The sequence below is a fragment of the Globicephala melas genome, chromosome 1 (genome assembly GCF_963455315.2).
Source record: "Globicephala melas chromosome 1, mGloMel1.2, whole genome shotgun sequence".
Taxonomy (NCBI): domain Eukaryota; kingdom Metazoa; phylum Chordata; class Mammalia; order Artiodactyla; family Delphinidae; genus Globicephala; species Globicephala melas.
In genome coordinates this window covers 79557983-79570560 of record NC_083314.1, presented here as the reverse complement: position 1 = coordinate 79570560, position 12578 = coordinate 79557983, and the positions used below count along the sequence as shown (strand labels likewise).

The 12578-nt window shown below is 54.0% G+C and overlaps 2 protein-coding genes across 5 annotated transcripts in view; one reads left to right on the top strand and one right to left on the bottom strand.

Annotated features, from left to right (window-relative positions):
• SETDB1 (SET domain bifurcated histone lysine methyltransferase 1) overlaps positions 1 to 2231 on the top strand; it is a 30589-nt gene extending 28358 nt beyond the window's left edge. For all 3 annotated transcript variants that reach the window (XM_030846415.3, XM_030846417.3, XM_030846414.3), the window contains exons 19-22: positions 196 to 361; positions 705 to 916; positions 1164 to 1252; positions 1418 to 2231. In XM_030846415.3, coding sequence (XP_030702275.1) covers positions 196 to 361; positions 705 to 916; positions 1164 to 1252; positions 1418 to 1535 — 585 coding nt within the window. In that variant the 3' untranslated portion in view covers positions 1536 to 2231. The remainder of the gene's footprint in view (positions 1 to 195; positions 362 to 704; positions 917 to 1163; positions 1253 to 1417) is intronic.
• Positions 2179 to 11011, bottom strand: CERS2 (ceramide synthase 2). Of its 2 annotated transcripts, none has more exons than XM_030846424.2 (11): positions 10877 to 11011; positions 5931 to 6104; positions 5387 to 5504; positions 5076 to 5194; positions 4789 to 4846; positions 4633 to 4683; positions 4304 to 4396; positions 3989 to 4117; positions 3656 to 3762; positions 3365 to 3518; positions 2179 to 3185 (listed from the first exon to the last, which is right to left on the bottom strand). In XM_030846424.2, exons 2-11 carry the CDS (start codon positions 6101 to 6103, stop codon positions 3045 to 3047), a joined length of 1143 nt encoding a protein of 380 aa, XP_030702284.1. In that variant the 5' UTR covers position 6104; positions 10877 to 11011; the 3' UTR covers positions 2179 to 3044. The 2 variants fall into 2 exon arrangements, with proteins under 2 accessions (XP_030702284.1, XP_060155772.1); XM_060299789.2 differs by lacking the exon at positions 10877 to 11011 and adding an exon at positions 7032 to 7497.
• Between the last annotated feature and the right edge of the window lie 1567 nt (positions 11012 to 12578).

Here is a 12578-nt window from a genome sequence, read left to right as displayed (position 1 = left end):
TCAAGTCTGTCACCATAATTACTGTTACATATCTTATTTCTCTGGCCTTGACTTCCTGCCTCATTTTCCTTCACCCAGCATCTAATCTTGCTATAGTCTGAGCTCCTTCCTGTGTAACCATAGGTAAAAGCAGGGATTCAAAAGGGCCCTCTCCATTTACCCTTATTCCTTCTTTTCACCCTTCCGCTTCCCCAGGACATCCTGACACTGTCCAGCAGCACAGAAAGTGAGGGGGAAAGCGGGACCAGCCGAAAGCCCACTGCTGGTCAGACTTCAGCCACAGCCGTTGACAGTGATGATATCCAGACCATCTCCTCTGGCTCTGAAGGGGATGACTTTGAGGACAAGAAGAACATGTCTGGTAGTCTGGAAGAATTTGGGGGGTAGTAGGAAAGAACCAGTTGGAGGGAAAATTCAGATCCTGAGGGTTGAAGCATCTCTGGGAGGGGTCCCTGACTCCCAGCTAAACTGTTAATATCAATGTTTGACACATCCCTTCCCTCTCTTCTTCCCAGTTCCCTACTCTTTTCCCTCAGCCCCTTTATCCAGCAGATCTAATCCTGCTTGAAAAAAATGCCACCTAGGCTCTTTGCCTCAGAGTCCCAGCTTATTGGTATTCCTGAGCTGCCCTGGGTGGGATAAAAATGGAAGTAGAATATCCAGTCATGAGGTAGGACAGGCCTAACCCCATTCTTCCTGTCCAGGTCCAATGAAGCGCCAAGTGGCAGTAAAATCAACCCGGGGTTTTGCTCTTAAATCAACCCATGGGATTGCCATTAAATCAACCAACATGGCATCCGTGGAAAAGGGAGAGAGTGCACCTGTTCGAAAGAACACACGCCAATTCTACGATGGGGAGGAGTCTTGCTACATCATCGATGCCAAGCTTGAAGGCAACCTGGGCCGCTACCTCAATGTGAGACCCCTTTCCCTCACCTGTATGTGCTGATTATCCCATGGTCCTCACATTTCTAGTACTTTTAACACAACTATGTAAACCCACCTTTTCTTGTTATAAATTCTTGATCTCAAAGGATCTTTCAAAACTTCTCTGTTGTGATGGGGAGGATCAAATGGCATTGTTTTCATCCAACTCTCACTCACCCCACAAAGCCAGATTCTGTTTCCTTAGTTCTTATTTGAATCTGTCCTTAACCCTATAGCACAGCTGCAGCCCCAACCTGTTTGTCCAGAATGTCTTCGTGGATACTCATGATCTTCGCTTCCCATGGGTGGCCTTCTTTGCCAGCAAGTAAGAGGGAGTCAGGAAAGGGGATGGTTGGGGAGGGGCAAGGACTACAGAAATTTGAAGGGTCGCTCCTCCATCTGTGATCCGGCGCCACCTGCATGCTCAGTCACCCCAGGTGCCTGGGTTATCTGCCGTTTCACCACACTCCTTCCTTTTCTTCCTCTTCAGGAGAATCCGGGCTGGGACAGAACTCACCTGGGACTACAACTACGAGGTGGGCAGCGTGGAGGGCAAGGAGCTGCTTTGCTGCTGTGGGGCCATCGAATGCAGAGGGCGTCTTCTTTAGAGGACAGCCTTCTTCCTAACCTTCCGAACCCTTCCTGAACTGCCCTTTCCTCAGGAACTGGGTCTTCCTGACTGTTGAATTCTGACCCCCAGGTCTCTAGTCTGGCTACTCCCCCAGCTCCTAGTAGATAGAAATGGGGGTTCTGGATCAGGAGATCCCTTCCACTGTGGTGCTAGCAGGCAGGGCCCCTCCCCCACCTCCTGAGGCATAGAGGTGGGAGAGGTCACCACTCTAACCTAGGCCTGACATCCCTTCAGTCCTCCTGTTGCTCACCCCTCCCATCCTACATTTGTTCAGGTGTTCATGCTTCTAACAGACTTTATTCCTAGAATGAGGGCTGTGTATTTTATTATCCCTGGTTTGTATTGTTTCTTGAAAGTCTTTTAACAAGATGTTAAAACTAAGATTGTGATTTGATTTCTCTCCCTCAACTCCCAATTCGGGGTCTTTTGATGAGAGAGCTGTTTTCCCCCATCCTTCCCAGTGGGCAGCTGTCATTAATCTTGACCTTTCTCTACTTTTGCTTTTTCTTACTTGCCATCTGAAATTTTTAAATGTTATGTAACCATGAGGAAGGCATGAGGAAGACTACCTTAGTTTATTTAGTTGATCCCTCTTCTCAGTTCTTAAGAGTCTCAAACACTTGTTGCCGTGTTTTACTTAATCTTTAATATATTTTAATTAAAAAAACCATTAACAGTACGTTTTGGTCTGAAGTGGTCCCTCTGCTGAAACGCCAGGCGCTAGCTGTAATTCTGGCTTTAAAACCAAAACCCCCAATGTTTAATAAATAAAAATTAGAACTAGTTGCCATTCTACTCCAAACCAGCTAGCCTAGGGAAAGAGGCCAGAGAAAGGAGGCAGTAAGATCTTGGACCTGTGACTACAGGGACAGCTGGCAGAGAAATAACAAAAGACTGTCTGAGCAGTCCCCATTGTGGCCCCCACTTTTTGGCAGAGGTAGGATAAGGGTCATGTGCACCCTCCTACACTCAATTCATTTGTATCTTAGGAGGGAAAAAGTTAAAAGCTCAGCTTTGGTTTCTGGTCCAAGTTAGATTAGAAAGGTGAGCCTTGGTCCAACTTTGGCAGAATAAGGCCCACGGGTGGGACAGTAAGGCACGACCCTGGCTCTGGAGGTCCGGGAGTCAAAGGCAGAGAGCTAGGGCCAGATTCTGAAGAATAAGGAATGTGAGTTGTGACCCCCACCCCCGGAGCTGAGGAAAGGTCTCGAAAGCAATAGAAAGGACAACTTGGAAAGTAGAGAGGAAAATAAGACCATCCCCCGCTCTGACAAGGATATAACCAACCTCCCCTTCCCTGGGGATAGGCTGGTTAGAATTTGGTTTAAAGGCAACTGGGTGAAAAAGCAGCAGGGGTGGGGACACAGAGAAGAACACCGTCCTCTCGCTTTCTCCTTTCTCCCCAGAGCTTCAAGCGACCCTGTGGGGAGAGTGGGATAGTTCCTTGGCTTTATGCATTAATCTGAGGGGCAGCAGGGACAACGGTTCAGTCATTCTTACGATGGTTGTTATTGAGGATGGGGTGGCCGTTGGCTAGGGGCCGGCTCTTTGCTCCTCCCCCAGCTGCAGCCTCCTCCCCCTCTGAGCTCTCTGTTTCTTCCCGGTCACTGCGTTCATCTTCTACCAGCTGTGGAAAGGGATGAGAAGGGTTACAAACCCCTAAGGACTGCCTCTCTCCGTAGGCTTTTTCCAGCTACACCCAGGGCCCCCCAGTAGTTTTTAGAGGGTTGCTGATATGGGAAGGGAATTTGGGCAGTACTAGAGTTGAGGGGAGTAGGGCCTACACAATGGGGACAGAAGCTTCACCTTTCCAGTTATGAACTTGTGGGCCATGCGCAAAATGAGATAGGCCCAGAAGATATGCAGCAGCTGTAGCACTCCCATCATGAAATTGAAGAAGTAATAGCCAAAGAAGGCAGGATAGAGCTCCAGTGGGTACACCAGGGTGCAGTGCAGGATCCTTGGGATGAAAAGGGAGAGACAAGAACTGTGAACACAGAAAAGAAGGGGTTAAGATGGAGGACTGAAAATGTGGGTGCGGAGCAGGGAGACTCCTGATTTCTTGAAAACAGGAGTATAGTGTCGCCTCCTACTCACCAGAAGGGCAGGATGACCAGGCGGGTGATGATGAAGACAATGGCGAAGACGATGAAGATGTTGTTGCAGGTGTTTTTCCATCCCGCATAGTTAAACATCTTGGCTGACTGTGTAGATAGCCCCCATCCATCATGAGCTCCCTACTCTCCTGTATACGTTCCTATGTACGCCCCAGTTACCACACTGGCTCTGTGCCCCCAGCTCCTTGATCCCAGGAACATCCACCCCCCACCACAACTACCCCACCACCACCACCCCACCGAAAATGGATAGAGGGACAGAAGAACCTGCACCAGGGTCTCTAGGCTTGAAGAAATGCCCAGAAATCCTGACCTCCAGCAGGTAGTCAGAAGAGTCATGCAGAGCCATGATAAGAGTCCCTGCTCGGACGTAACCGGCAAACCAGGAGAAGCTAATGAGGATGATGGTGGCCACGTGGTGGATGATCTGTTCCTTGAAATCCTGTAGAAAAGATGCAGCCTCCAGAGGACCTTTTCCTGGTCCCTAGCCTCCATTCTTCCTCCCCCTCACCTTTAATTCCACTTATCCCACAACTCCATCCAAAGCACCCAGAAGTCACAGGGGAGGCTATTCATCCCAGGGCTTCATTTTGGCTCCTAGGCTTAATGGCACAGCCCCTTGACCCACCTTTCGCTTGACATCAGAAGCAATGCTGAAGAGCAGGGACCAGTAGAAAGACAGTTCAATCATGTAGTACCAGTACTGGGAAGGGATGACGCTCTGGGAGAGGGGAAAGAAAAGAGGAAGGTAAGGGACCCCAGAGCAACTGGACTCAAGGGTCTCACCTCTCCAAACCCAGCCCTCCCAGAACATGAGGTTATGTTTAGCACCATGACTCCAGTCCTTTCTGTCACATATTCCGAGATCATCTCTTCACAAGAATGTGTATGTCCTAATCCTATCCTACGCTGGTTCTCTTAATCACCTCATGTAAGGAATCAGGACCCATCTCGTACCTGTATGGGATATCCCTCCCAAACTTTCCTCATGTCATAGAACCAGGGTTTCTGCAGAGAGATGGTGAGAGGTTAAAGGAGAAGGGACCCAAATTCTGTGGCCTCATCCCACCTTGCCAGAGAATCTACTCCCACCTCCCAGTAATCCCCACTCACGTCTACAATGACAGCCATGCCGGCAATGAAAGCAATCAGGTAAAACGTGAATCTCCAGCTGGAAGAGGAAGCAGAAATAGCTAGGAGAGTGGGGTGGGAGAACGGCACAGCCCTCCAACCAACCCCCAAGTACCTCCCTCCAGATAGCCTCTCACGGATATTAATAACCGAATTTCCCTCCTCAGCTGGGTATAATCTCCCTGCATACAGCTATGACCCACCCCTCCCACCAAAATACATCAGACCTTCCTCTGCTGTCCAGTTTCTATCGTTCCAACCTCCCCTACCTTGCTTCTCGGAACTTCTTGAGGAGACTGGGCCGGTCCTGGTTGCGGCGGCGGCGGAACCAGCGCTCTACCTGGCGGCCAGAGAGCCCGCTCTGCCGTGACAGAAGCTCTACCTCTGCCTGAGTGTAGTGAAGAAGCCCATTACACTCCGCTTCAGAACTCAGCAGCACCCCACCCTCTGCCAGTAATGACCCAAGTTGGCCCCACTGCTTTCCCATCTCTTCCGCCACCAGAGCTGGCATTCCAACCCTATCTCCTCCTCACTCCCCACCAGAACTCTTAACTCCCAGAACAGGGTCTGCAGCTCATACCTGTTTGGGCTGCTTGCCACTGGTCAGGTAGAAATGCTCCAAAGTGGGGTTGAGAGGTGCCCGCAGCCGAGTTTTCTCTTTTACATTCAGGAGGGCAGCCAGTGGTGTAGCCACGTAACTGGGGAAGGGATATGAGTGAGGACCGTCTGGCTCTCTTGAAGCACCTCAGTCTCCTGGTAGCCCCTAAGCTAGGGGGCTGGCGGGGCAGGGCTGCAAGCTCAGACAACTTTATCCTGGGCCTCAGTTTCCCGGCAACCCCCTCTCTGGCTGCCTTGGGCTGCCCATAGCTGACAAAGCTGCCTGTGTTCACTAGCGACCAGGCGGGTGGAGGGTGAGAACAAATAACCATTGAAGGAAAGAGCCTGGGGGTGCTGAGCCCTCAGAAAGACAATGCTGCCTTCAGTAGGGGGCACACAGTAGGCAGGGACCTGGGTGGTGAGAACACCAGGGTCCAGGACCAATTAAACAGCAAGAGACAAACTTGAAGTACAAGAAACTGTGGCTGGCAGCCAGGGAAGGCATAGGGGTATGTTGGTATGCTCACAGCTCAAAGAAGTATCGAATGATGAGGAAGAGCAAGGCCAGGGGTAGTGTGATATAGAGGTCTGAGGCTTTGGCGTAGACACGTCCATCTCGGTCTTCTAGATCAGCCCAGGTTAAGTTCACAGGGAGCCACAGCCGTTCCCACCAGAAGTAGTCATATAAGGTCTGGAGCATCCTGAGTGAGGAAGGGGAAGGTAGAGGGCATCAAAGCAGGCAGCAGTGTAAGAAGAGACAGATGAAAAATTTCACAGTGTTAACAGAAAGAGCAGGGGCAGAGACTCAAGCCCTGGGTTTTGGTCCTGGCCATGGGGACAAATCAGTTTCCCCATCTGAAATATGGTGGCTTTCCAGCTCTAACATTTACTATGCACATCAACCAAAGGTGATGCTAACACCCCGTAGAAGTCCTGATTCCCTAGACTTAAGAATCTTGGGGTCTCTCCATCATTTTGCTATCCTCAAGTGGAGGACAGGCAGGATCTGGCCCTAGAAGCTGTAGCCAACAATCTTAACTAAAGTGAGAGGCATCCTCCCTTCCCCGCACTCTCCAGCCTCCCCCTAGTGCCCCCAAGCAACCCATAACTGGAAGCTTCCTTGCCAGGGAAGCCCAAGAAAGGATTGCAGGGTTGGGGCAAACCCTTCCTCCTCCTTCCCTCTAAGCCACTGAGGCAGCAGGTCCTAGGGAAAATTAAGAGGCCTGAGTAAAGCAAAATTATGCTCCCAAAGAATGCTGAGCTCCAGGACAACCAATGGACATCACAATATTGCACACAAGATTAATACCCCATGCCAGGCCATCCAGTTCCTAAACATAAGGCAGAAGAACCCTATCTGAAGCCTATCCTCAGAAACAAAATGAAGACAAGGCTTCAGGGAGTCAGGGATTGGGGGACAGAGAGTCGAGACAGCAGACTAAGACATCTGGTAGAATTAGGAGCTATTTCTTATTAAGGCTCATCTAGAAAATAAAGTACTAGTCTGCGTGGGGAACACCCATCACAAATACCCTCAGCTAGGAAAGAGCTGCTGCTTTCCCCCGCCTCCCCCCTTTCCTCCACTGAAAGAGAAAGGATCTACAGGGTGTTAGTGACTACTTGAATACCTGAATGAGGAAGGGAATGATCTGGGGCCCAAGCGGGGACAGCAGCTGCTTGGAGTTGAGAGAAGCAGCAAGATGATCCTTAAGAGACAGTGATGCTGGGACCACACAACACCTGGCAGTCCTGGGACTGAGCAGTGAACCCAGAAGGATGACAAGGGCAAATCTGCCAGGCTCCCGACCCCTCGTTCTCCCAGGAGGGAGGCTCGGTGGGTGGTATCCAGGCTGGCCTTGAGACTAAAAGCTGACACAGAAGGAAGGTAGTCCCCTCCCAGCCAGGGAGGAAAGAGAGTTGGGAGATTGTTCTCCGCTGTGAACTGGAGACCAAATGGTGCCGCTCTACAGCTGAAGGCTGATCGTATCACAGCTGTGCTGGGCTGCTCCTCCGACGGCTCCGCCCCCACCCACCACAGAAGCACTTGCGAAATCCCTCTCAGCCTGTCACGGGTCTGTATTCCAGCTCAAGGACTTTACCCTCTTGTCCCCACTCCTGGTCACTGCTCTCTCAGAGGTCAGCACTGTCAGTAAAGGAGCTTCAGCTCCACCCGCCCCCAGCAAAACACACACACACACACACACACACACACACACACACACACACACACACACACACTCTCCAGGCCTCAGTTCCTGAGGGTACTGCCACTTCCCCTTCCACCTCAGCCAGAAGAAATACTTAATTAGTTAAAAGAGATGGAAGCCTTTTGAACTAAACAATATTAAAACACAATTATCCACAGTAGAACTCTCCCCACACAACCAGGCGCACACACACACACTTTTTTCCTGGAGAGAAGTTGTAGAAAATTTAGTAGAGAAGGGACAAGGCAGAATGCCTAGATGTGGTGGCACACCTCTGGCTCTTCCTGTCCAACTTTTTTGCTTAGCTTGATTGGAGGTGAGGAAATAGACCTGACCCAGTCACCTCACTGCTATACCTCTTGGAGCCCAACTTCTCCTCCATTGAGGTTTAAAGCCAAGGGCACTGTCAGGCCTAGAAATTGGGTCCCATCCCTGACCCGGCTTCCGGTCAGTGGAAACCGGCAGGGAAGTTTCTCTTGTCACAGATATTGTGAGGATTAAAGATTCAGAGGGCTGGCTGGGGTCCTGGAGGGTATGAGTGGAGCCCCTCTCCCTGATTCCTGGGGTCCAGGAATGTCTTATGCCAGTCTGATCCTGACAAAGAAGATGAGGAGCTGGGGGAGTAGGCAGAGGGTCAGAGAGAGGTCAAGGGCAAGCGCCTGGACAAGATCTCAACCCCAGGACAAGACAGCACCTGTCCCCTTCCTGCTCCAAGCAGGGAGAGTGGAAGATGGTGTGAGCAGGAGAGCATGATGTGTCAGGAGTCCAGAGAGGCAGATTCTGAACTAGGGCTCTCTCACACCTGGGTTTCAGGCTTTCTGTGACCATAGCCCTCCCTTGCCACCCAGTACTTCCATTAGCAGAGGAGCAACTGCCCCAGCCCTGCCCGTCACCCCCCAGGGCCTAGCCCAGCAGGGAGAGGCACCAGATTCAGCAGGGTCAGGACTTCTGACTCCATGTGACGGGGAAGGGAGGACAACAGGGGCTCCCAGCCGGCCTCATTTACACTTCCCCACAGAACCAATCAGTCTGCTCCCAGTGGCATCCCTGGCACACCCAGCCAAGTAAAGGGATCCCACAAACAAAAAGCTGGGTCAAGAAAAGGGGATGTTCCCTCAGGATAGGGAGACAACCCTGCTTTTCTGGGTCACGTTACTTAATCTCCTGGTGGAGAAAATCACACCTATAAATATTTTTCCACTTATAGAATTTACTCCCCCACACACATGACAAGACAATAGTGTGTGTGTGTGTGTGTGTGTGTGTGTGTGTCTGTCTGTCTCTCTCTCTCTCACAGACACACATCCTCACCCAGAGACCCAGACACCACTTTCTGAGGCACAGGCTGGAGAGGGGCCAGCAGAGCGGGGATTTCGTGGGCACTGGATTACCAGCAACATGAACAGGGCTCCGCCCAGCCCCCAACTTTTGCCCCAACTCTGACTGACCTGTCCCAGACCCTCACCGATGGACGAAAAGGGGCAGAAAGTCACCATGGGGGCTTGTAGACCCAGCTGGCTAGGAGGGCAGAAGTTTGAGTCTGGGACGAAGAGATCTCACAGACTCAATGGGATAACGGTCCCAGCAGCTCTCAGTTTGGAGGAATAATTAAGGAAAATATAACAGGATCAGTAAGTAAGGGAAGAGAGAGTGACAAAGAGAGGGTCCCACAGACTCCCAGCTTCCACTGAAGCCTGAGGGACTACAAAAAAGAAGTGGAAGAGGACCTGAATAGTCCTCCTTGTTGAAAACTTTTTCAGGGAGCAACAGCAGGTCATGAACTAGAAGGCAGCGAGCAATGGATGAAGCCAAGAAGAAGTGTGTCATTGCTCCAGGCTGCAGTATAGGTCCCAAAATTTTCATTTTTCTGAGCTGCCCCACCAGAGGCCCCAACACACCCGAATACTGCATGAGACTACAGCCCCCATGGGCAGGCGGAAGAGGAAGATGGGGGGCAGGAGGGGGTGTGTGCAGAAGGCACAGTAAAGGATCAGCCAGCCTGTGGCCAGTGACAGGGGAAAGTGGAAGCCCTCCTTCCCAGGGGGAAAGCTGGCCAGAGGCCCCAGTGAAGGGAGTGGATTGTGGGGCATCACAGCAGACAAGGAACTCTCTCTCTTCAGAACAGAGGGTGTGCAGGTCGCTGTATGGTTAGGGCCAGGCCCAGTGGGAGGAGGCTGCAGACAAGTCCTTACCCTTAGGAGTCCCATCACAAGCACTGTCGGCCACCCACATGGGGCCCAGTCACCTCGACTCTGGTACGGGACAGCAACCCTTCCAACACAGATGTGGGAGGGAGTGATCACCTGCTGGAAGCCTTCCCTGATTCAATTCTCTGGAAAGAGGGGCTCAATCCATTGCTCAGGATCCTCAGAACCCCCTGCTTCCTGGACCTGTCTACTCAGGTGACAGACCAGATTTTGATGCCAAGAACCTGGCTTGGGAAGTGAACCCCTAAGCTGAGGCCAAAGACTATAATCACACACATGCAATTAACCTACTCTCCAGAGAGCCTCCGGGCCAAAAATTAGCCAGGAGGGGAGGCCCAGAAAACCCGTTTCACCAGAAGCTCCCCCCGACCGCAGCCCCACACACCCCATAACGGTACAAGAGCCTTAGCCTTGGGGGGCCGGGATAGACACTTAGAGCCGCACCTTCCTGTTTCCCGTTAAGCACATGGACGCTCTGACCTCCCTCCCGGAGTGGGCACAGTGAACCGGTAAGAAAAAGCAAGACCCTCCACTCTCCTCCCACTCTATAGCCACGGGACCCTCCAGGCCAGGGGCCACGACGCGGGCCCGCAGCCGGGCAGGGGGCTCTCATGCAAGTGGTCACCGGAGCTGCCTACTCCCCGACAAAGGGGCGCCTGGGGCTCAGCTGTCCGCGAGCAGCCCCGCGTCCCCACCTCCCGGTCCCTACCTGTTGCCCAGGAAGGCTCCTCCGGGCTTGGGGCGGCGCGCCCAGGGACGCCCAGGCGCACGGCCAGCCTGCCCTCGGACGGCGCTGGGGGCCCGGCCGCTCCCGCGAGGCGCTCCGGCCCGCCCTCCCCCAGGCCCGCCGCCATGAGCGCACCCGGCAGAGGCCCCGAGCCAGCTGCGGCGCCCCGCGCCCGGGCCCCTCTCCCCTCCTCGGCCCGCTGCCTTCCCCGCCGGCCCTGTCCGTGGAGCCGCGTCCTCACGGGACCCCAGTTCTCCCAACTTTTCCGCGCCGCGTCCCGCCCCACCCCTGCGCGCGGCGCCTCGGGCTCCCGGGAGGCCGTCCCGACTCACTCGGCGGCGGCGGCAGCGGCGTCGCGGAGCTGGCCGGGCCGGGAGCCGCTGCTCCGTCTCTCCTCTCGTCCGAGCTCCGGGCCCCCTCCGAACTGGCTCCGCTCACTCCTCTCCTCCCCCTTCCGCCCGCCTGCCCTCCCGACCGCCTGCCAGCTCCCTCCCTCCTCCCCCTTCCGCCCGCCCGCCTGCCCGCTCCCTCCCTCTCCCTCCTCCTCCTGCCGCCCGCCGAGCCCAGCCGAGCTGAGACCGAGCCCAGGCAACCCGGGAAAGAAAGGCCGCGAGCAACACAGGAGCCGGGAGACTGGGCGTGGGCCTGCGGCCCGGCGACGAAAAGGGAAAGGAGGGCGGGCGGCGGGGCCGGGGCCTCGGCGCGGGGCAGCCGCGCCCAGACACCGCCGCCTGCCACCGCCCCCTTCCCGGCCCGCGGCCCGGGGCGAGCGGCGGAGACCGAGGCGAGGACCCGAGCCCTCGCGGCGCCCGGCCGGCGGCCTAGCCAAGTAGAATCACCGCACTGGGGGAGAAGTCCCCGATGAGGGCTGGCAGTGTGGGGACTCTCCCAGTCTCTCCGTTAGAGGTGCGCTGTAGTCCCGGGCACCCTGGGACAGACCCGCGAGGTCCCCGGGGATCGGGGCGCGGAGCGGTCGGGCCCCTGCACCACTCCGCCCGCCCCCAACTGAGGTCCTCGACCTCCGCCCGGCTGCGGCCCCCAGTTCTCTTTGCCCGACCAATTGCCACACTTACCCCCTCCAGACCCACTGGGCAGCGGAGGGAGGGTGGCTCCCCGGCTCCCGGCCGGCGCAGCCTCTGCGAGTCCATCCCAAGTGCCGCGCGCCGAGGCCGAGCACCTCCAGGGCCGACTCAGGCAGCGGACCCTCGAGATTCGGCTGCCCTTCCCAGCGCAGAGCCTGCGACCCCTAGGGCGTCCCCCACCCAAGACCTGCCTTAAAACTCACAGCGTTTCCACCCAAGTGCTGTAAAACCTACCCCCAGTGGCACACATAACCTACAGTAGCAGACTCTGAAGGAGCCAAACCCCAACTTTTGTTGTGTAAAATGTATTTGAGTTTTAAATCTAGACCACGTTTATCCGTATTCAAGTTCATATTTTAAAATGTTTTTCCCTTGGACTGGTAAAATTGATGTTTCAGGAAGAGGCAACATGTTTATCCTAGAAAACTGGCCTTGATTCCTAATGAGGACAGAGTGTGACTAAGATGTGTTTGAGGGTTTATTTAGAGAGAGAGCCCGCCTAGTAGAGGTAACTTAATTTTTTACCTTAATGAAATGGCGTTTTTATACTGTCACCGTTAGAACCTCTGACAGTAGCTTGTTTCATGGTTTATCTAGACAAGTTCAGGTGCTTTGACAGTTCTCTTAGGAAAGAATGTGACCTCCCACTAATCCAGTTTGAGAGCTTGGCCCTCACTTAAGACGCTATCTGGAGAGGTAGAGAGGCAGAGGCTGACTGACTTACAAACTTTTCCTTTGCTCTTTGCAGTGGGACCCCTGGCCCAGGCCTACACTGGGGAAATGAGACTTGGTCCACCCCCTGGCCCCTGGCCCCTCACCCCCTGAACCGGTACCCAGGGGACTCTCCAGCCTTTTTTTAGCCCCAGACTTGCCTGATTTTCCAGTTCCCAGCAACCCCTCCAGCCCTTAATTTCTTTGCCCCAGGCTGAACTTTATTAGCATATCATATCTT